Source organism: Tenrec ecaudatus, chromosome 10 (assembly GCF_050624435.1).
Source record: "Tenrec ecaudatus isolate mTenEca1 chromosome 10, mTenEca1.hap1, whole genome shotgun sequence".
Classification (NCBI taxonomy): Eukaryota; Metazoa; Chordata; class Mammalia; order Afrosoricida; family Tenrecidae; genus Tenrec; species Tenrec ecaudatus.
Window position 1 is genome coordinate 123,823,184 of NC_134539.1, and position 20,803 is coordinate 123,843,986.

The 20,803-nt window shown below is 51.7% G+C and overlaps 1 protein-coding gene across 1 annotated transcript in view; it reads left to right on the forward strand.

Moving 5' to 3' along the window:
* Positions 1 to 20,803, forward strand: part of TEX14 (testis expressed 14, intercellular bridge forming factor) — a 72,370-nt gene that overhangs the window by 41,422 nt on the left and 10,145 nt on the right. The window contains exons 17-26 of the mRNA XM_075559630.1: positions 606 to 854; positions 1,512 to 1,612; positions 2,588 to 2,707; positions 4,967 to 5,033; positions 6,837 to 6,918; positions 9,960 to 10,022; positions 10,436 to 10,563; positions 12,690 to 12,871; positions 17,323 to 17,419; positions 18,474 to 18,548. Of these exons, the coding sequence (XP_075415745.1) occupies positions 606 to 854; positions 1,512 to 1,612; positions 2,588 to 2,707; positions 4,967 to 5,033; positions 6,837 to 6,918; positions 9,960 to 10,022; positions 10,436 to 10,563; positions 12,690 to 12,871; positions 17,323 to 17,419; positions 18,474 to 18,548 (1,164 nt within the window). The remainder of the gene's footprint in view (positions 1 to 605; positions 855 to 1,511; positions 1,613 to 2,587; positions 2,708 to 4,966; positions 5,034 to 6,836; positions 6,919 to 9,959; positions 10,023 to 10,435; positions 10,564 to 12,689; positions 12,872 to 17,322; positions 17,420 to 18,473; positions 18,549 to 20,803) is intronic.

Here is a 20,803-nt window from a genome sequence, read left to right on the forward strand (position 1 = left end):
GTTCAAAATCACAAGCGACCCCACGGGAGAAAGATGAGGCTTTCTACGCCCTTGAAAAGAGTCTCTGAGCCCCACGAGGGCTGTTCTGTGAGTCATAGCAGTACCTGCTATCTAGCATGCTGTCACTAAGATAGCCTGTGGGCATTCTCTTTCTGTCAGTTTTATCCCAAACTAGACTGACTTTGACTGTGAGCCAATCACAGCAACCCGGTAGAACCGTGCAGACTAACTACTTATGGGAGTAGAAAGCCGCCTCTTGCTTTCTCGGGCACGTAGGACATTTGGAATGTAAATGTTCAACAGTAGCTGTAGGTGAATTCAGATTGGGAAGCTGTAAAATCGCTGCCCCAGGAGGGTCCCTCGAAGTTCTCTGCCGCATTCTAGGCTGGCATCCGTGGGGGAACGGCCTGAAATCTTGCCCTTCCCTGACATGCCTTCAGTTCTCCCCTCGAAGCCACAAAGGCAAGCCAAGGGCGATACAACTATGAAAAGGCCAATCATTGTGACTTAGGACCTGTAGTGATTGCTCCTTGAGAACTGAAGACCCTCCCTCGCCCCCTGATGTGCACTGTGATGTTGACAATGCTGCTTTCTCTTGTGCGCAGTGGAGGTGAAAGAAATGGCAAAAAAGGCCTGTGCGGGGCGGCTCATGGTGCTCCCCTGGCACCCTCAGAGTAGTTTGCCTTCAGAGAGCGAGGCCGAAAATAAGCCCGGTCCCGCTGCCCTGATGCAGCGTCCCACGAGGGGCCCTGAGAGCGTGGATTGGCAGCAAGCAGCAGAGTGTTCCCGCCAGGGTGATGCCACGGAGAACCGTGATGAGCCCAGCGAGCAGCCTGGGTCACGGAGCTTCACCAGTAAGTTCGCCGTGAGGTGGGGTGGGGTGGGGGCCGAGGCTAGCTCTATGCCGATGCCAGCGCTCAGAGAGAAGAACACTGCCGGCCTGGTTCCTGTGCTTGGCCCGCTCCCTTCCCACCCTAACGCCACTCTTCCCTGAGATAAAGAAACCAGACATCCCTGTCTTCACTAGTGGTTTGGCCCACTCTGTCCCGGAAGTAAATCATCTCCATATACAGACCCTGGCCCTGCATCTGCCCCAACAGGGAATCGAACTGGAGCAAGGATGGACACCATGCTCCACCCAGCCCCTGCCCCACTGCATCTCATTTTAAGTCTGAAATACATGCACTGGCTCCCAGATCTCCCTGCCAGAGCCGCCTACCGTCACGTGACGCGCCCTGTTCAAACTCACTGTGAGGGGCCAAACGGGACGTGTCCTGCCTGGTCATTTCTCTTAGATCTGCTGGCGTGTCTTGCTTGTATCTAGAAGCTGTCCCTTGTCAAACATAAATGGGCGGGCAAAAAGGTGGCTGATCTGGGGCTGCACTTTGGGGCTGCATGACCAGACTCCACTCTCTGGACATAGCAGACGTGGCCGCCCTGAGCAGAACAGGCCTGCGTCTCTGTCCTTTCCAGTGAGTGTCATCGAGTGACTGCCGTGTTACAATTATTAGGTGCCAGACATCTGTCCCTCAGAAGGAACGAGCAGCCAGAAGATAGTGAGGCCTTTCACGCAAGCCTCGAGACACTGATGGCCGTGGAGAAACCTGACGGAGTAAGTGAGGTGGCCCGAAGAGGGCCCGGCAGTCCCTGCCAGTGGAATGCACCGCTGTGAGTTTGAACACACGCGTGTTGTGACGCATGACAGCACCCAGTAAACTATCTGCGCTTCCTTTTGGTTGGGGTGTGTGCCCGCACGTCTCTGACATGAAGGCTGTCTCCCTGTTTGAGTCCGTTCCACTCAGTGTGGCGTGCATCGTGGTGCTTGGCGAACACAGACAGCAGTCAGAGTCAGCTTCCCCCCTGGGTGTACCATCTAGTAGGGTGGGCAAGACCAATTCTGAAAGCCCAGGGCAGAAGGAGGGGATCCCAGCTCATGGCCCAGCAGGTGTCTGCGGTTGGGCTGGACATGCGAATAGGAAGGGTACTGTGAAGGGGTAGAGGAAGGCTGGGAGACAAGCCAGTTGGCCCTCTGGCCACGTGGTGTCCAGGCCCGAATAGGAAGGCTAAAGAGGATGCTGAAGGAAAAAGCTATTACTTTCAACTCTGCTTCTGTTACTGAAACTTGATTGCTGTTTCCGAATCATGCTTCTTCGCTTGCCTGTAAAGGGTAGTACTTGCAGGACTGCCGAATCCCCTGCCTCCTGTCTGAAGCATTATGCCAAGGGAGGGACTGCTCCTGCAGCCCTGAGAGATGGGGGCTTCCCCCTCATGCCCCAGTTAGAATGGTGGCGGCAGGGCCTTGCTCTTAGCTATGACCCTGTTTGAGTGCACCGCCAGCTTGGGGCCCGCCGCTGCGCGTTTCCACAGAGTCCCTTAAACTTATTTACTCTCTCGGGACCTTCGAGCAGGCAGGTTGCTAACCCCCTACTCAGCCCTACACGGAGGGAGACTCCAGTGGGCACGGAGGGCCAGCCGGCAAGGGTGCACGAGGCCTGCTGGGCACCGCTGGGTGTTGGTACTCTGCCTAGCTGTAGGGCAATGTTCAGTGAACGGCAGCCAAAGAGCAATTTCCTACCTCATTTCACAGGACCAGTCTGCGGGATCAACTGGCTCGCCAGCATCTTCTGAGGACATCACAGATGAATTTTTAACTCCAGACTATGAGTATTTTTGCTCCTCGACTGCTCAAGAAACCTTCGCGCTAGAGGTAAAGCCGCCGCCGTTCAGGGCAAAGTACATTCCCCACTTTCTCCAGTGTGTTTCTCCCTCCCTTTCGTGATCATTTTCAACGAGGAGCGTCGCTTGCCACTTGAGCGTACGCGGTGTTCCCTGTCCCGTGGTTTCAGCTGTGCTTTCAGAGAACTGTCTGAGAAACAGGTCTTTCAAGAAGGAGCGGTCGGATGCTCCTAAGACGGGGCCCGCGTGTGCCCGCACTCTGTACTTGCCTCCCAACCACTTGTTTGTGCAGCCTCTCCCACGGGTCCTTCCTGTGGGGCCGAGCAGGCCTGCTAGTAGGCAGGCAGGCTGAAGTCCTGGCGAGGTGGGGGTTAGCCCAGCTTGCTTGAGTGGTGGGGGAGCTCCTGGGATGGGAACCAAGAGATCAGCCAGCGCACCAGCCTCTCGCCACAGGAGCCTCTCCCAGCGTCGCAAGCACCAACTTGCACACAAAGTGGGGTTCAGTAGGTTCTTTTATTTCCTGACAGTCCCCTCCGATCCCCCATCACTTGCCACCTTTTTAGGATCTTTGATCAGCATGGGAGATGTGGAGGAGGAAAGGAGGGATTCTATCTGTTAATCACAGCGTTTGGCTGATAGGAAGAATCCCAGAATGCACCAAAAGTATAACTGGAGCAGTTACCCATGATTGGCATTAAGTGTACAGCTCAGTGAACTTCCGAAGGCCAAGCACACCCATGAGAACCACATCACCCAGATCGAGAAGTAAATCCCGTGGCCTTTGAGTTGATGCTGACCCATAGCAACCCTGTGGGACAGACAGCTGCCCTGTAGGGTTTCCAACACCAGACCGCCTCGGCGCTCTCCCCTGGAGCAGCTGGAAGCTTGAACCACCGACCTTTGGGTTAGGAACCACGCGTGCCTCCTCCTGTGCCACCAGGACCCCTGCAAACCCTCTCGAGCGTCTCTCCAGCCACCACCTCCTTCCCGAAGGGACTCCTGCCCTGACTTCTCGCTCCATAGATTAGTGCTGCCGAGTGGACCATCTTTCCAACCTTTGGCTGCTCAGAAAAGTTTCCCAAGAACTAAAACTTTTTCAAAAAATTGTTTTTGTTGAGCATATACGTCGGTTCACGCATTTCTGCATATATCACTCAGGCATTGATTGCGATCTTCCAGCCAAGCAACCACTCCTCAGTGAGCGCCCGTCTACTCCTGGAGTTGTCGGCTTGGTCCCGTGCGCATCGTCCTTGAGCGAGCACAGGAGCAGGGCCGGCGTGTGTCACTGAGGACAGGAAGCTAAACTTGTCTGATGGAAAGGAAACTCCGGGGGACTTTTTTTGACTTAAATTTTAAAGATGATCTCAGGACAGTATCTGGATCCCACGAGAATATGAAATTGTGTGCATTCCCCTCCTGAGCTGGATCCTTTTAGAGAATCTTTGCTCACAATAGAACCAAAACATTTCAAATGCAGGCTTGGAGCGAGGAGTAGGCAGTGAAGAATAGGAGTGTTCAAAACGGGAAGTGGGATTTGTTTTTAGGGGTGGGAGAACTGTGTCAGGGTTCTCTAGAGAAACAATCAGAATGCTAATAATTCTATAGATGTTTATACATAGATGTATAACATATGAGATAAACAGTTAATTAAATTATAAAGCAGTACAAATGGCTCAGTGCAACTCACTCCCATGAGACAGTTGTGAGACACTGGCAGTCCTTCAAGTCTTGAGGGCCGCCAGGTAGTCCTCTGTGGAGCAATTCAGGCTATCCGGCCTCAGGCAGCAAACAGCAAGGCAGGTCACCAACAGTCAGCCAGATGACAGGGTCCGACAGTCCCCAGCTCAAGAGATGTAAATTCCAATGAAGTGGTGAAGCAGGTCTTGAAGGAACCTTGAGTTACACACAGTTCATAGGTTAGGTGTCCCACAGGCAGTGTAGCTTGCAAACTGAGGCACAGAACAAGCAAGGCAGCCGCACACTGGTAAATGATCAAAGAACAAGAGACAAGAAAGGCGAAGCTCGCTGAGCCATTTATCTCTCAGCCTTTGAATTAATCCCACATGTGTTTATCAGCTAGGCTGGCGCAACAAACTACTCAGAAGACACAATGCCAACACTTAATGTCTACAGATGAATAAATGCTGGAAGTGAATGGAGGTGCTGTGTGCTTTTATTTTGGTAGGCACAGAAAACAGGTATATCTTGTCGAGACTGAAGCACACCTTTCGATGGTCCCGTCTGTCTCCAGTGAGCCGCCTCTCTTTGCTGTTGTCATTTTCTTTCGCAGACCTCGAGTCCCATAGAAGAAGCCTCAGGAGGACATGCAGGTGCACTCGCCCAACCTCAAGGCTCTGGTAAGAAGCCCTCAGGGCCCCTGCCTTGGAGGGTCTCTTGCCTTCCCTTTCCTCGGATCACGGTGCTCAGATCCAGATGAGAACAGAGGCTGAGTGGTGTCCCCTCAGAGTGACTCTTCCCCCTCGCCCACCTAGGACCTCATGCATCCTTGGCATTTCACAGCATAACTTATGGCCTTTCTTCTGTCTTTTGTTTCCCACCAGATTCTGGCCTCTTAGTTCACTGAATTTCGCTGATCTGACTGGGGGGATTCTGTGCAACCACACAGCCTGTTACTGACAGGATAGAGGCTAGGACGAGGGCTGGGTTCCCCATGGCCTTCTCCACCGTTGTCTCCCTCTGCTTCCTTAGCCTCTTAGCAAAACACCAAGAGCAGCCAGCAGTGCAGCACAACGCCTGGAAGGCATTGGGTGCTCTCACCTTCATGACCAGTAGAAGTAACCCCATTACCCACCGCCGTGCCAGGCCACTGCCCAGTCCTGCCTCGCCACTCCTGATCAGGCAGGGCGGCCTCCTGTTGCACAGCTTTGGTTCCCAGCCCTCTCCTGGCTCCTGCCCCCACCGGACGGAAGAGCAGTTAGCCAGCTGAGAGCTGTCACATAAACACCGACATGCTCAGAGCTAGGGCTTGGGCCACCTGTCTCTTCCTGCCAACCTCCCTGCGTCAACTGTCTGTGTGGGTCTGGCTGGCATGTGGCTTCCTTGTGTTTGGAGGGCGCTGGGTGGGATGGAGAAGCTGTAGGGCAGGCAGATCAGAAAACCAGGGCCAGTCAGAAGACTGTGGTCCCTCTCCGTCTCTCCTTCCAGGAGACTCTGCCCCCTTTCCACTCAAACCCACTGCGTGAGGTCCACTCCAGCGCAGAGGTTCTGATAGATCCCTTCCACCCCAGGGCACAGGACAGGGGCCTCTCACCGGCTCCAGGCCCGACTCTGCTGGGATCCTTGAGCAAGTCCATCTCCCCAGGACCTGCCTCTCTCACCCCTCCAGTCCCCTCCTTCCCCTCCCCCTGATTCCAAAATCCCTTAAGTTCCCTCCAGCACTAAGTTGTTCTTACTAGGTTATACTTTGAAGGCATTTTGTGTTTCAAACAAGGGTCAAAGGAAGGGGAGCCCCCAGGCGTCTCCCCTGTTGGGGTGTAGAAGTCTTGGGACCGTGGACAGTAACACTGTCTGCAGGACGGCTTTCTCGGGCTCAGTAGACTGCCTAGACCAGGGGTGGGGGAGCCATGGGCAGTGGAAACAGGGCCACGCGTGTCCTAGAAACCAGGGCAGCCAACAGTAGGCAGGGAAGTGGAGCCTGGCCTGGCCGGAGGCTTCCAGAGCGAGCGTCTTCCTCAGCTGCAGAGAGGGAACTTCAGCCACAAGCTGCCCTGGAGAAGAGAAACCGTTGCCTTGGCTCCCAGCCCCACCGACTGTGGGTGGGGGTCCCCGGCTGAGGGGCACAGTTTGCTCTGTGGACAATAGTTCTTGGTTTTGATGCCCCCTGGTGTCTGCTGACAGGAAATGGGTCAGTTGAAAAGACAAACGACATTTGTTTCTAGCAGCAACTGTGCTGTTACAGTTGCTGAAAGGCCAGTAAATGGCTACATTGTCTCCGAGTGTCAGAATACAGTCCTCCCCTCTGAGCACGGAAAATAAACTTTCAGGGCAAACCTCCTTTCCTCTCTGGCACTCCATCCAGTTGCGTTTAACTAGAGGATCCCTGTCCTGCCAGCAGACCAGTGGGTCGTTTAGGGAATGGCAGCCGTCGCCTGGGTGGGCGACAAGTCAGTGTACAAGTGACATCCGCTTTGTCCCTGCAGGGGAGGAGACGTTCCACGTGGTGGGAAGAAGCCTTGGAAAAAACGAGGAAACGTCCACATCTCGGTTCCAGCCTGTACCAAGGTACGGACTGTTGTTACTGAGGGTTTCCCACCCAAAGAACCTCTGGGAATGGTGCAACCCTCGCCGAACGAGGAGGAGCAGTCTGCTCCGCTTCACTGGGACCTGCCCGCAGGGCTGTGAGGGCAGTCCAGTCGCAGAAGTAGATCCTGACTGCCTCTTACCTGGGGCTCTTCAGCAAGGTTCTCCACCCTGTCATTCTCTACCCCGATAGCCACAAACAGGCACATGAGTGCTGACAGCAGCTTTATGAATAATCAGCAAACTGGAAACGTCCAGACGTCCTTCCTTCAACCCAGGACCCGGCCAGCTCTCCAAGAGACAGTGGCAAAAGGGTCAGCACCTGGAGAGCCTCTCACCTGCCTCAGCAGCCCGTTCCGTGAGGGAGGGAGGTCAGACATGCCTCCACCCTCCACGCTCTTGTTCCTGACTCCAGCTGCCCCTCCCGCCGTCTGCTCCCTGCTGGGGTCAGCCAGTCCCCGCAGGGCTAGACACCACTCAGAGGCCACACTCAGGGTTAGGGGTTGATAGGCAAGTAGTCACAGGCTACAGCTCAGGTTCAGGAATGCTCAGGTTTTCAGTCAGGGCAGCCTCTTCTCAGCCATGCTCGAAGGCAAGTCTCTGTGGTAAGGATGACAAGGCTCTTTTGGGCTAAAGAGGCTCAGTTCCAGCTCCACTGAGTGGCTGCCAGCAAGCTTCCTGCCCAGGGCACTCTTGTTTGCCCCTCCACAGCCTGGAAAGGGCACCACGCTGGTCTCCGGGTTCTGCTGCTGCTGTTTCTCTGTCTCTTGCTCTCACTCACCGTCTCAAGAGTTACAGCTTCACCTGTCTGCCTCCTGGCTTGAGGAGGTTCTGAGTGCAGGGGACCTGGCTCCCAAGGACGCAGTCCACTCATGTCTTCTTGGGGGCCCTGTGGGTACCTTTCTCACCTCTGGATGGCTCATGCTAGGCCTGGGGACTCGGGGAAACGGCCTCCACAAGGTGCCATCTACCTCGTTTAAGTTATTAGCAAGCTGTTCAATCCCCTCGATGGGCTACAAACACCAGCCATTTGGTGGCAGGTTCGAGACCCGGGCTAGAGGGCCATGGTACGGACCTCATTGCATCAAAGGCACAACCGTGATGCGCGGGGCCACAACCTGGCTGGCTAAAAGCAAGGAGCACTTGGAGCACTTGGCCAGTATGGATGGCGAGTCACTGAAGAAAACAGAAGTTCCCACAACTGGACCGACAGACAGCGTCATGGTAAACGGAGGAAGAGGGGCGTCGAGGTTTTCTGTTTGCTTGGATCCACATCCGTGCTCATGGAAGCAGCAGGCAAGGTCGTGAGAGCGCACTGGAGATGTTACCGATGGGGCATGGTGCATGCAAAGCACACAGGCTCTCTGCGTTGTTGTTGTAACCGTTTTATTGGGGCTCATACAACTCTATCACAATCCATACATCCATCAGTTGTGTAAAGCACACTTGTACATTCATTGCCCTCATCATTCTCAAAACATTTGCTCTCCACTTAAGCCCCTGGCAGCAGCTCTTGTGTGTTTGGTTTTTTTTTAACAAGTATTTGTAAAACTGCATTCCCTTAAAATAAAAGCATTCCTTTTTCAGACGGAACTGTTGCTGTAAGGGCCAGGCACAGTAGCCTTCCGGTGATCTCCTCCTCAAAGAAACCCTTTTCCAAGCACTGGCTGTGGTTGGGGGATGGTTTGACTGCCCTTCGAGGCCCACACTGTTACCTCCATCTTACCCATGAGAGAAACAAAGTTCAGAGAGTTTAAATTGTTTGTTTTTCTAAATGTGCCTAGTTTGTAAGTGACTGTATCAGGCAGCTACATTCTGCTACATAACGTAACAGACAGCCCCACTTTCTTTTGTGATTTAAAACAAACGTCTTCGTTCTTGCTCATGCTCCTGGTCCACCATGGGTTGACTAGGGATGGCGTTCCTTATGTTACCTTCTGTCAAAGACCCTCGAGAGAAAGACGGGGCTTTCTGCTCCAGTAAAAAGCCACTGTCTTGGAAATGCACAGGGGCTGTTCTGTCCTGTGACCGGCGTCGGCTCAGTGGCAGTGACTGGAGACCCCTGCTCATGCTTCCTTGATCATTACGGCAGGAAGGGAACATAAAAAATGGCTTGCTGGCTCTAAAGGGTTCTACCTGCAAATCCGTCACATCACTTCCGCTTACATTTCATTCGTTAAAGCAAAATCACATGATCACGTAGGTACATGGAGAGGATCAAAAAGTACTGCCCTACCATGTGTCTAGAAGGAGAACCAGAAACACGCTGATGAACAGTGCTCATAAAAGTGACAAGTCAAACCCACGTGTTCCAACTCAGGATTGTACCACAGACTCCGAAAGCAAACTCCCTGCCGCCGAAGCAATGCCGGCTCAGAGACCCCGTGGGACAGCAACTCCACTGCGCGTTTCCAAGACTGACTCCGCAGGAGGCAGAAGCCCAGTCTTCGTCCAAGGAGCAGACTGGTGGATTTGAGCTGCTGATCTTCGGGTTAGCAGCCCATGTCATAGCCACTGCACCACCAGGGCTCCTTGCTGCAAGGGCTAGAGAGGGATGAAAACATGGAAGGATTTAGCAAGGGATCTATCTGCCTTAGAGTTAGTGTTTAATAATTGTTGAAATTGAATCCTAAATAAATTTTTCTGCCCATTTCGGAGCTCCAGCCTCTCTCGCTTCTCATGAGAGTCCATGCCGGCAGCTTGTTCACAGGTTGAAGGCCCGTGGCTGAGCCCCTGCTCCAGCCTTCCTCTGCCAGCAGGGTCCCTGTGCCCCCTGGCTGCCTCACTCTGCAGAGTCCCAGGCTGTGGCCAGAATGGGGCTGACCCTCTGGAGGAGTCCGAGGTCTGGAGCCAGCCCAGGCTTGCCTGAGAGCATGCGGCTGGGCAGTGGCGAGTTGGGACCCAGCCCACAGCCTCCTTGCTGCCACCTCGCACACTGGGCTGGTAGCCAAGGCCTGTTAGCAAGCACATGCCCTTTCCACGCAGAGGGCACTCATGCGAATGTCTCACTTTCTGTCTTCCAGTGCTGAAGGTGAACAAGAAGGGACTTCAAAGGAGCCGCCGAAGGATCGGAAAGACAGAGACATGTACGGCCACTGAAGAAGTGCCCCGGGGGCTATGTAGCGTGGAGGTTTTCGTGGAATACTATTTCCTTGTTTGTAAGGGCCCATGCTCTTCCTGGTTTTGTGTGGACATGAAATGTGTGTCTTCTTCCAACTAAAAGCTGTTCTCAAATTGAAGATGTGGTCATCCCACAAGCAAGGAAGTAGAGTGATGTTCGCATGTCTGTACCCGCATTTCCCACGAAATGCTCCATTCCCACGTATAGGTCTCATCGTCCATCGAAGTAGGCTCTTTCTCTGTGCTGAGGTCGGTTTTCAAGACTATCTTTTAAGGTAGTCTTAAATTCTGGCTTATTGCCAAGTGAAGGCTTTGTCAGGAGCACACTGAAAGTGTGATTTTCCCAAAACAGCATCTCTTGGTTGTTCTCTGCCCTCAGATCACTGTCGGATATTCAAGACCTGTCTAGCATCCCCAATGAACGAGATGGTTCATTTAAAGAAGCTTCGTGTAAAACACCCAAAGCACGCCACGCGCCTACCAGTGTCAGCACCCCGCTCAGCCCAGGTGAGGAGTGGCCGCCGGAAGGAGCAGACGGCCTCTGCCGTTGGCGCTTAGTTGCTGGCTCAGCAGGGTGGTCTGGTGGTGACTAAGCTGCTGCTAGAGGCTTTAACTGCAGTGGCAGAGACTTGCTCAGCACTCTAACCACCACTCCATTTAAGGCAAAAACGCTGGATTCTCTGGTGTTTGCTCATGAAGACCCTACCTAGCATTTAAAATACTTTAATTCTGAGTCCTGCATTAGCACACCAGAAAACCAAAACACCAAACCCTTAAGTCGTGCCAACTCTTAGCTTCCCTATACATGGTTTTCAAGGCTTAGTAAATCTTTACAGGAGCAGACAGCCTCACCTTTATCTCACGAAGTAGCTGGTGGGTTTGAACTGCCAGCCTTGAGGGTGGTAGTCAATTCTTACTCCGCAGTGCCACCAGAGTTCCCTGAATAGCCACGGTCTAATGTCCTCTTACCCATGTCTATATTTCCAATATGCTTGGGGTTTGAATAATCTTCTTTATGGTCATGTTTCTAATTTTATTTATTTTTAAAAATAATTTTATTGGGGGCTCGTACAACTCTTATCACAATCCATCCATCCATCCATTGTGTATCAAGCATATTTGTACTTTTGTTTCCATCATCATTATCAAGACATTTGCTTTCTCCTTGAGCCCTTGGTATCAGCACCTCTCAGCACCTCATATCCCCCCTTCTTCCTCTACCCTCCCTCCCTCACGAACCCTTGATAATTTATAAATTGTTATTATTATGTCGTCTCTTACACTGTCCAATGGCTTCCTTTATCTACTTTTCTGTTGTCCGTCCCCCAGGGAGGAGGTTATATGTAGATCCTTGTGATTGGTTCCCCCTTTCTCCCCCACCTTCCCCTTCCCCTCCTGGTATTACTACTCTCATTATTGGTCCTGAGGGGTTTATCAGTCTGTCCTAGAGTCCCTGTGTTTCCAGCTCTTATCTGTACCTGTGGACATGCTCTGGTCTAGCCGGATTTGTAATATAGAATTGGGATCATGATAGTGGGGGGAGGAAGCATTAAAGAACTAGAGGAAAATTGTACGTTTCATCGGTACTACACTGTACCCTGAGACTTCCAGAAGGGGATTTCCAGTTACATACAGATGAGCTTTGGGTCCCCACTCCGCACTCCCCTCATTCACAATGATATGATTTTTTGTTCTTTGATGCCTGATACCTGAGCCCTTCGACACTCCTGATCACACAGGCTGGTGTGTTCTTCCATGTGGGCTTTGTTGCTTCTCAGCTAGATGGCCACTTATTTATCTTCAAGCCTTTAAGACCCCAGACATGCTATCTTCTGATAGCCAGGCACCACCGGCTTTCTTCACCACCTTTGCTCATGCACCCGCTTTGTCTTCAGCCATCATGTCAGGAGGGTAGCATCATAGAATGTCGGGTTGTTAGAACAGTGTTCTTGCGTTGAGGGAGTACTTGAGTTGAGGCCCAATGTCCATCTGCTACCTTAATACTTAACATATAATTATAAGTACATAGATCTATTTCCCTATTGTTATATAAAAATATATTTACATATGTACATGCCTGTGAATAGACCTCTATAAAAGCCTTTGCCACCTATTTCTTTCCCCTATTTCCTTTTACTTTCCTTTTGTCCCACTGTCATGCTCAGCCTTCATTTGGGTTTCAGTCATTCCTCTCAGTTACATTGCCCTTGATCAAGCCCTACCAGGCCTCCTACACCCTCCTGGCCATCAGTTTTGGATCACCTGTTTCCTTGTCCCCTGGGTTTGCTAACACCACTTTCTCTCCCCTGCCTCCCCCTCTCCCATGTCCCCGGAACCCTCAGTCCCATTGTTTTCTACTCCAGATTGTTTATCCCGCCTATCTTATCTAGATAGACCTACAGTTTTTGTTTTGTTGGGAAAACATAAAATCAAGGTTTCAGGCATGACTACTGCTCAATCTACTGCCGTCAAGTTGATTGCAGTGCCTGAGCAGAGTCGAACTTCTCCTTGGGGTCTCTGAGGCTGTACCTCTTCACAGGAACTGGAACAGCTACTGGGTTTGAACTTGCTGACAGAGTAACCTGCGGTCCCACCAGGGCTCTTTTGTAACAGAATCCCCTCTTCTTCAACAGGGTCAGTCTCTCCGTCGGCCAGTCGGTTCAAAGACTGCCTTGGAAGCCTCGCATCGCAGGTTCAGAGAGGCTCGGCCTCTTGCCTGAGCAGTCTGGAGTGCACTCCCACCTCATTGGATAAAATCACAACTGTCCGGGAGAAAGCCAGGAGCCTGGACTCCCTGCTTACGTCCTCTGACCTGGTAAGCACTCTTCTGGGGGTCAGCCCAGAAGGTCTCCACGGCACGAGGAGCCCCCTCAGGCTTCTCGGCGCCTCTCTGAGCTTGGGCGATGGCATGGAGCCAGGGCTTTAGTGCTATCCCTTCCCTCCCTGCTCAGATACTTTGACACTTCCTCTGGAAAGCCCTCTGTTTGACATGACCTTCACCTGCATTGCTCTCTAACCATGACCGCCTCACCTAAGGAGGCCCAAGCTCTGCCTCTTCCTTCAAACACGCCTTGGTTATTTCCCTGAGAGAACCTTCTAAAGTCATCGCCCCCCCCCGCCCCCAGCTGAGTGCGCTCACGTTGACTCAGAGTCACAGTGACCCTGCCCGGGCTGCCAAGGCTGCAAGCCTTTATGGGAGCAGTTAGCCTCATCTTTCGCCCACTGAGCATCTGGTGATCTTGAACTGTCAGCCTTCCACTTAGTAAGCCAGGGCTTATCCAACAGCACCTAGGTTCCTTACCGAGAGAACACCAGCAGTTAAAACCCCTACTTGTATCTGCTACCTTTCCCCCTGCTCCTGTGTCATCTCCCCACCCCGTGCCACCCAGATCAGATTTCAGGTGTATTTCCTCTTCCAAAAAGCTGCAAGCTCATCACTTGGACCTGCTCCTAGAAAACTTACTGAGAATTCCAGCAAGATGGAGACCTAGTCAGGCAGGCTACCCAGACCCGCTTCAACAAGGACGAGCCAGACCAGTGCCGCCCCAAGCGTCCCAGGAAAGGACAGAGATGGGGACCAAATACCAGTGAAGGGACAAGCTGCACCGTGAATGATCAGCTGACCTGGTACACGGCAGCCATTGTAAGCAGCCTTCTGATGGAGCCAGCGGCCAGATAGCAGCTCTGCTCGCCCAGGGTACACACACACACACCCACGTAGGTGGCTGGCACCCAGAAAGGTGTCACCTTCCTCTTGTTCCCCACACCCTTCCAGTGATCAGACGTGTGGCCAGCCTCCACTTTTGCCCACCTGGCAGCAGGTGACACCCATCCTGGACAGCTCCTGTTGAGGACATGGTGCCGGGCGCACTCTGCATCCCTCCCTGCTCCCAGTGGCCGTGGGCGTGTGCTGTGCTCCTAGGGTAAACAGTGGGCATCGGGAGACAGGTGCTGTGCCCCACCCACCCCCTGGGCCTGCAGGAGCCGACTGTTCTGGCACCAGACACACTCCTCCCAGCCATCTTCTAGGCTGACAAGAAGTCCACCCGAGACTTAGCACCTTGCCTGACCGCTTCCCCCGACCCCGTTGCCCTTATCCCCTAGTCACCTCAGCCAGCAGAGTGCACCAACCTGTCCTGGATGCCCCTCCCCTGTTTTATCCTTTTTTCAACTTCACTTCCTTTAAAGGGACATAGTCATGAGTTGGGCTCCTAACGACAAGGTCAGCTGTTCAAAACCCCTGGCCACTGCATGGGAGAGAGACGAGGTTTCCTGCCCGTGTAAAGATGTACAGCCTTGGAGACCCCAGGGGGCCGTCCTGCTCTGTCCTCCAGGGTCACAGTGAGCCGGAACCCCGTCGGCGACACTGAGTTTACTTTCCCTTCACTTGTTTTTCTTTTTCTGACTTTCTTTCCTCCCTCTTTTGTTCACTCCCGGTCCGTTTTCTTTACCATTTCTCATCTTCTTCTACTTTTCCTAGCTTTGGAGATTCTTTTTTTCACTCTTCCCTTGTTTTAAAATCTCACATTTATTTCTTTTGTTGCTTGTGTATATTTTCCTGTGTTATTATTTTCTTTTGTGTTGCTCTTGCTTGTTTTCTTTGGGTGCATCCGGTGGGAGACCACAACTAGACCCAAACTTCCAAGTCACCCGACCCCTACAGCCCACACGCTGGGTGAGGCGCACTGCCACCCTGCAGCACCTGATCAGTGATGGGCAGTAGCCAACACCAGCCAGCCCGCCCTCACCTGTTCCACATGGACGGCCCACAGAGAACTATGAGAGCATTTCCATCTTCTGTCACACCCACCGGGTGCTAAACTAGTGACAGACTAGTATGCCTGCTCCACTCTCTTGGCTATATAAAAAATAATTTAAAAAATAAAGCAAAAACTTTGGGCAAAATACACCCACGTGGAATTACTAATTAATGCAAGTACAGCTATGATGCCTTGGAGACGCCAACCTCAGGTCACACGCGGAAACAACCAGTGACCAAAATACAGAGCCAGAAAATCTCCTGAGAAATTGGAACTATGGCATTGGAACTACCTGATAAAGAATTCAAAAGAATGACACTTAGGTAATTTCAATAACTTGAAAGATTGAGAAAACTGTAAAAAAAAAAATCAAGGAAAAAACAGACCAAACCTTAAAGAGTTCAGGAAAACATCACCAGAAAGAACCACACAATAAATGAAAAATTGGGAACAGTACAGAAAATAGAAATCCAGAAGATAAATGGTAAGATTTTAGAGCCAGCTAATGCATCGAAAGGATAAAGAAGTAGAAATGGATCATTGTGGACGACAGAATCGGCACGGCCGAGAGCTGCCTCGGCACCATTCTGTTAGAGCAGCGGTTCTTAACGTGAAAGGATCCAACGCCCCTTTCACAAGGGGCGCCCGACGCATAACAGGGATGAAGTAACAGCAAATATAATTTGATGTTTGGGGGGGGTCACCAGAACACGAGGAGCTGTATTCAAGGGTCACGGCATGAGGAAGGTGGAGAAGCGCTGTGTTAAGAGGAATAATCAGAAAGAAAAGAACAAAAATAAAATTAAAAGCCTCGGAATTCTGTGGGCGCCATCAAGAGGAATACTTTACGTGTGGTCAGGATTCCAGAATAGAGACAAAAAAAGGACAGGGAAAAATGATCAAAGATTTGTTGTAAGAAAACTTCCTTAATAACATGAAAGATAAAAAGATAGGCATGGCAGTAGCCGAATGAGCCACAAACAGAATAGATCCCAAAAGGAAATCTCCAAGACGTATCGTAATCAAACTCTCCAAAAGCAAAGGCAAGGGAAGATTCAGCAAAAGCAAAAGGTTGCCTACAAAGGAGACCCAATAAGACTAACTTCTGCTTTCCCGACAGAAGCCACAGCATGACCTATAAAATGTTGAAGGAAAAACAATTGCCAACCAAGCAATGAAATACACTGGTGAGATGGAAACATTTCCAGACATAGACAGACTTAAGGGCACCTGCAAAACCAGACCAGCCTCTGAGGGGTTACCAAGGGGAGCTGCCAGGACAGGGACCCAAAAGCAAGCAGATAACAACATGAGATTAAGACAACATCACTGTAGAAGTATTCACAGTGAAATAACACTTTAAGACTAGAAATAGGGAACTAGAGATACCAAATGTGTGTGGGAAGACATCAGCAGACTGAAGAGGGGATAAATGGAGTGGTCAGTCAGGATGATCTCAAGATAGAGCAGACCATCTTAAACTTTGGTGGAAAATATGTGGTAACTGAAAATAAAATTTCTAAGTGTCCTTTCCAAAATAAAAAAGGAAAATCATGGAAATTTAGTAAATGCTGAAACAACAGCAGAGGAGGACATGTTAAGAAACTCACCCCCACCTCCCCAAAAGAACACAGCGCAGGAAACTGTGGAGCACAGAAAGTACCACAGACTGCCAAAAGGACAAACAGATCTGTCTTGGAGGAAGTACAGCCAGAATGCTGTCGTCAAAAATGCCAAGCTTACTCGTTCGGCCCCGAGACCATAGCCCCAGTCACCCTTCTGACTGGCACTTCCTTCACCCCATGGCTCAGTTTTCAGCTGAACACCGAGCAGATCTAGAATGGGAGCATTTTCCCAGGGACAAATTCCGAGAGCAAGAAGGGTTAGGAAAGGAGGAGACCATGAACAAAAACCACAGCAGAGTCAAGAAGAAAAGCGATGTTCTGTTGGGAGATGGCCGTCAGTGACATGAAACAATGGAAAAGGGATTTGCTCTGTAAACCTTCACCCAATTCACAATAAAAAGCTTTCTTTCCTTTTTTTTTCTAAAGAAACTGTGACTGACTATTTGATAAGCTGATCACTTGCTTTCACCCTCAATGAAAATAAGTGACGGATAACTTCCTTGGGCGTCTGGCTCACAGAAGTAGGGGAGTGAGAAGGAATGGTAGGCTTTCATCCAGCAGACTGTTATTGGGCAGATTCTAAGTGCCAGGCCCTCTCCTCAGTGCCCGGTGTGAATTACAAAGACCCGCAGTCTCTGGCCCTAAGGCCCTCACTCGCTCACGCTGAGTGAGGAAGAGTCTGACCCAGCAGAGGGGGAAGGGCTGAGGGGGCCCAGGGGGGTGAGAGGACATGCTGGAGGAGGGGACACTGGAGCGAAGGTGTGACCATGCGCAACATAAATGCTTTCTTCCGTAGGTAGCGCTTAGTCTTGGATAGAATTGAGCTGGATGTGCCTTTAGGGGTCAATGGCACCAGTGCCTTGTTTCTGTCTGTCTTGTAGAAAAAGTGGTCTGCCTTTCCGAACCCCGGTTCTCCCAGAATGACTCCGGCACTGGGCACATCGCCGGCCACCCACCAGCGGAGGAGCCTGCCTAAAGGTACCCCCTGCTTGCTATCAGACTAGAACTTCCTCAGAGGAAGCCAAGGGAAGGGAGCCCGGGTCTTTGATGTAGATGAAAACGGAAAAGGAAAGACTCATTGTAACAATATCGGACAATAAGTAAGAGCTTGACAAAGGAAATACAGCTACCTTTTAACCCTCCCACCAATTTTAAACCTCCCACACACTCCGTGAGAGGTTTTCTTTTAACATTTCAAGACGTGTTTTTTGCTAACATAGTTGAAATCGTAATGCGTATTTATTTTAGCCTGCTTCTGTCCCTTGATTTTACGCTTTGAGAATTTTCCCTGGCAGTAGAAATTATTCATAAATATATGTCATGGCAACGTCCATTCTACATACCATTCCTCTGTTCTGAAGACTGGTGTTTTCTGATGTGGGCTCCTTGTGCATATATCTTTTCCTGCACTTCTGCCGCTTCCCTTAGGAGAGATCCGCGAAGGCAGTTCTCAGTCACAGGGAATGGAGTATTCACGGCTCGTGAGGCGCGTCGCCATCACTGCATTGCTTTTAATGTCTTCTGTCTCTGGTACAACTCTGGGAATGTCCTCGAGAGCAGGGGACTTTGTGGCTGATGCAGAAGGGTTTGGGTTAATGTTCTAACAGCACTGGAAGGATCTCTCTTCTGCACCACCCCAGTCTGATCATCCATGGAGTAAGGCCCACTAATTGGGGTTTTGTTCAGTTTGGCTGGTCCATGGCCTGTATGTCCCCCAACAGGCCTGGTCTAGATTGCGCTCTGACCCTCTTTTTTTAATTTTTATTTTATTTTATTTTTTTTGCGCTCTGACCCTCTTAATCAGAATTTGTACCTCACCTGCCTCAAATGCCCTTTTGGAGGGAGGGACACAGGCCTGGAGTGAGGGGTGATTCAGGAAAGGGCGAGTGAAGACCATTTCCACGTTGGAGATCGCTGTTATGTGAAAGCCGTCCTCCTTCCGTAGAAGTCATAGTCAGACCCTCGGGGAGCCTGGAAAGCCCAGTTCAGGCCCCGGAGATGCTCCTTCATTCTCCTCTCTGCCTCCTTCCAGAACTGGTAGAAGCTATCTCGCAGCATCACATCGAGGAGTTACCACCGCCGTCGCGGGAGCTACTTGAGGAGATTGGTAAGGGATGTTCAGTACAGAATGCCCCGTCACTCCTGATAGCTAGAGCCCCCGGTGGATGGTGGCCTCTCTTGTCTCTGCTCTGGCCCTGGAATTCAGGAAGGGGCAGTTTTCCATTAAAATGTGCCTCAGATGACCACCTCAGCCTGGCCAGGATACTTGGCTCGTAGCTGTTGACATTTTGTTTCTTAAAGTATCTGCGGTAACTTCTAAGGGTAAAAAATAACACTCAATGGGTTTATTTAAAAATATTTTGTTGTCGTTGAAAATAGACGCAACAACACGTATATAGAGTTCTCTTATTAAAGAGGTTCTTCCTCTGCCCCAACTGTTTATTTGTTGGTTCCACAATCCCCCCCTTCAGGCCAGCTGCCTCCCACATGCACATATGGAGAAGCTTCCCCCACCCCCACCCCCAACAGGGCGTGAGGCTCCATATGAAGGGAGATGCTGGACACAGCTCCTCAAAGCATCGGGGAATGGAACTTATTGAAGGGACTCCCATCTCCTTTTCAAAGCAGCCAGACCTTGGAGGCCTGTGGTCTGGCTGCTCAGGCCAAGACACCTGTTTTTGCCGTTTTGCTGTTAGCAGGAGGTACTAAAGATATTGGCACTGTGGGTCAATCTCTTTCGTGAGGGCAGGGAAGTCCACGGCACAGGGCTAACGAGACCAGACTTTTCCATTTCAGGCCAGACTGAGCACTGATCGTTCAATTGTGTTTGGAGCTAATCGGCCAGCCCTGCCCAGCTGAAAATCGATGGTGCATGGCCAGAGAGGTGTTCTGAAGTGTCCCTAGACCAGAGCTGAGTGCCTGCCGACCAGTCCCGCTGGTCAGAGGTTGCACCTCATGAGACCTCGCTGGCGGCCCAATTCTTGTTGTTGGGCTTGTAGAGATATCCGAGAAGCCCTGGTGGCACAGGGGTGAAGCGCTTGCCTGCGGAGCCAAAGGTTGGTGGTTCCAAAGCAGCACTGTGCTTCCATCAGGTGTCAGCCAGCGACAGTGCTGCTCTGTCCTCCAGAGCCACCGTGAGTGGGAAACGTGACCACACATCGGAGAATTTTCTGAGCGCCTCCACCGAGTTTTTATCCCCTGTGGGGTTTGGGTCTCAGAAGAAAGCGGGTGGTGAACAAGAGGACTCCCCCCTAGGCACCGCACCACAGCCCCCAGCCTCAGACGGATCCACTCCGTGCAGACGGTCCGACGGTCCGAGCGGCCAGAATCTCCCCGGGTTCTTTCTTTCTCTGTAGAGTAAAATAAGGGTTAATTGCTGGATCATAACACACACACCCCTTGCCCGCAGAGGCGACCTGTCTCCCAAAGGTGACAGCTGTGGAAATCCTGTAGAGCACAGTTCTGGTCTGCTCACGGGGAGCCAGCAGGAGCTAGAATCCACTGGGCAACAGCTAACAACAGGCCCTTCCTCCACCTGCCCCCCGCCCCCCGCACCTCAGGTCACCTCACCGTGGCCCAGGGCCACAGGGCTGCAGGTGACTGGGTTGTTGGGTCAGGCTCCTAGCCCCTCCCTCCTTTCCCCCTCTGAGCCGTCCTGGTTCATCCCTGCAAGCTACTCCTCCCTCCCGTTGTCTTTGTAAAGTAGACTTGTAGAACTGATGTTTGTGAGAGTAGGCTCACATGGGTTTGCTCAGATTGAATCAGGTGGTGGCTCTTCCTCCATCGTGGCTTCAAGCAGAATCCCTTGCCGCCCTTGCCCTCTGGACCCTGCTGTCCTCCATTCCACTCCCCCTGGCCCCATTTCAGCAGTGAACTTTCCAACTCCAGCTTGGACCATGGCCTCGCTACACTGCTGCATCCCAGCACACCATCGCTCGGTCCACTTAGGAAATTACCTGGGCCAGGTTTTTGGTGATGTCTGTACTTTAAGATGAGTCAGTAATTTTCCAGAAAGATGAGGACAGAGGACACTTGAGCAGTTTCTCTTGATCATGTCCCTCCCACTAGTTAGTGGCCCTCCGGAGGCCACTGGGGAAGGGGCCAGGGTTTTCACCACTCTGTTGGCGGGCCCTCGCTTACCAGAAGCTCTAAGCACCCGACAGCAGCCTGTAGGGGAACCCTGTATACAGAGGGCTATAGATGGGGACAACTTTTAACCATAACCATGGATTCATGAAGTGAGGGCACTGCTGGGAGAGGCGGCTTCCTGGTCTTGAGGAAGGGAGCAACCTGCACCTGCTTTGCACAGGTCTCGGGCTGACCAGCCCGCGCTCCCTCCTGTCTGTCAACTCCGCTGTGGGC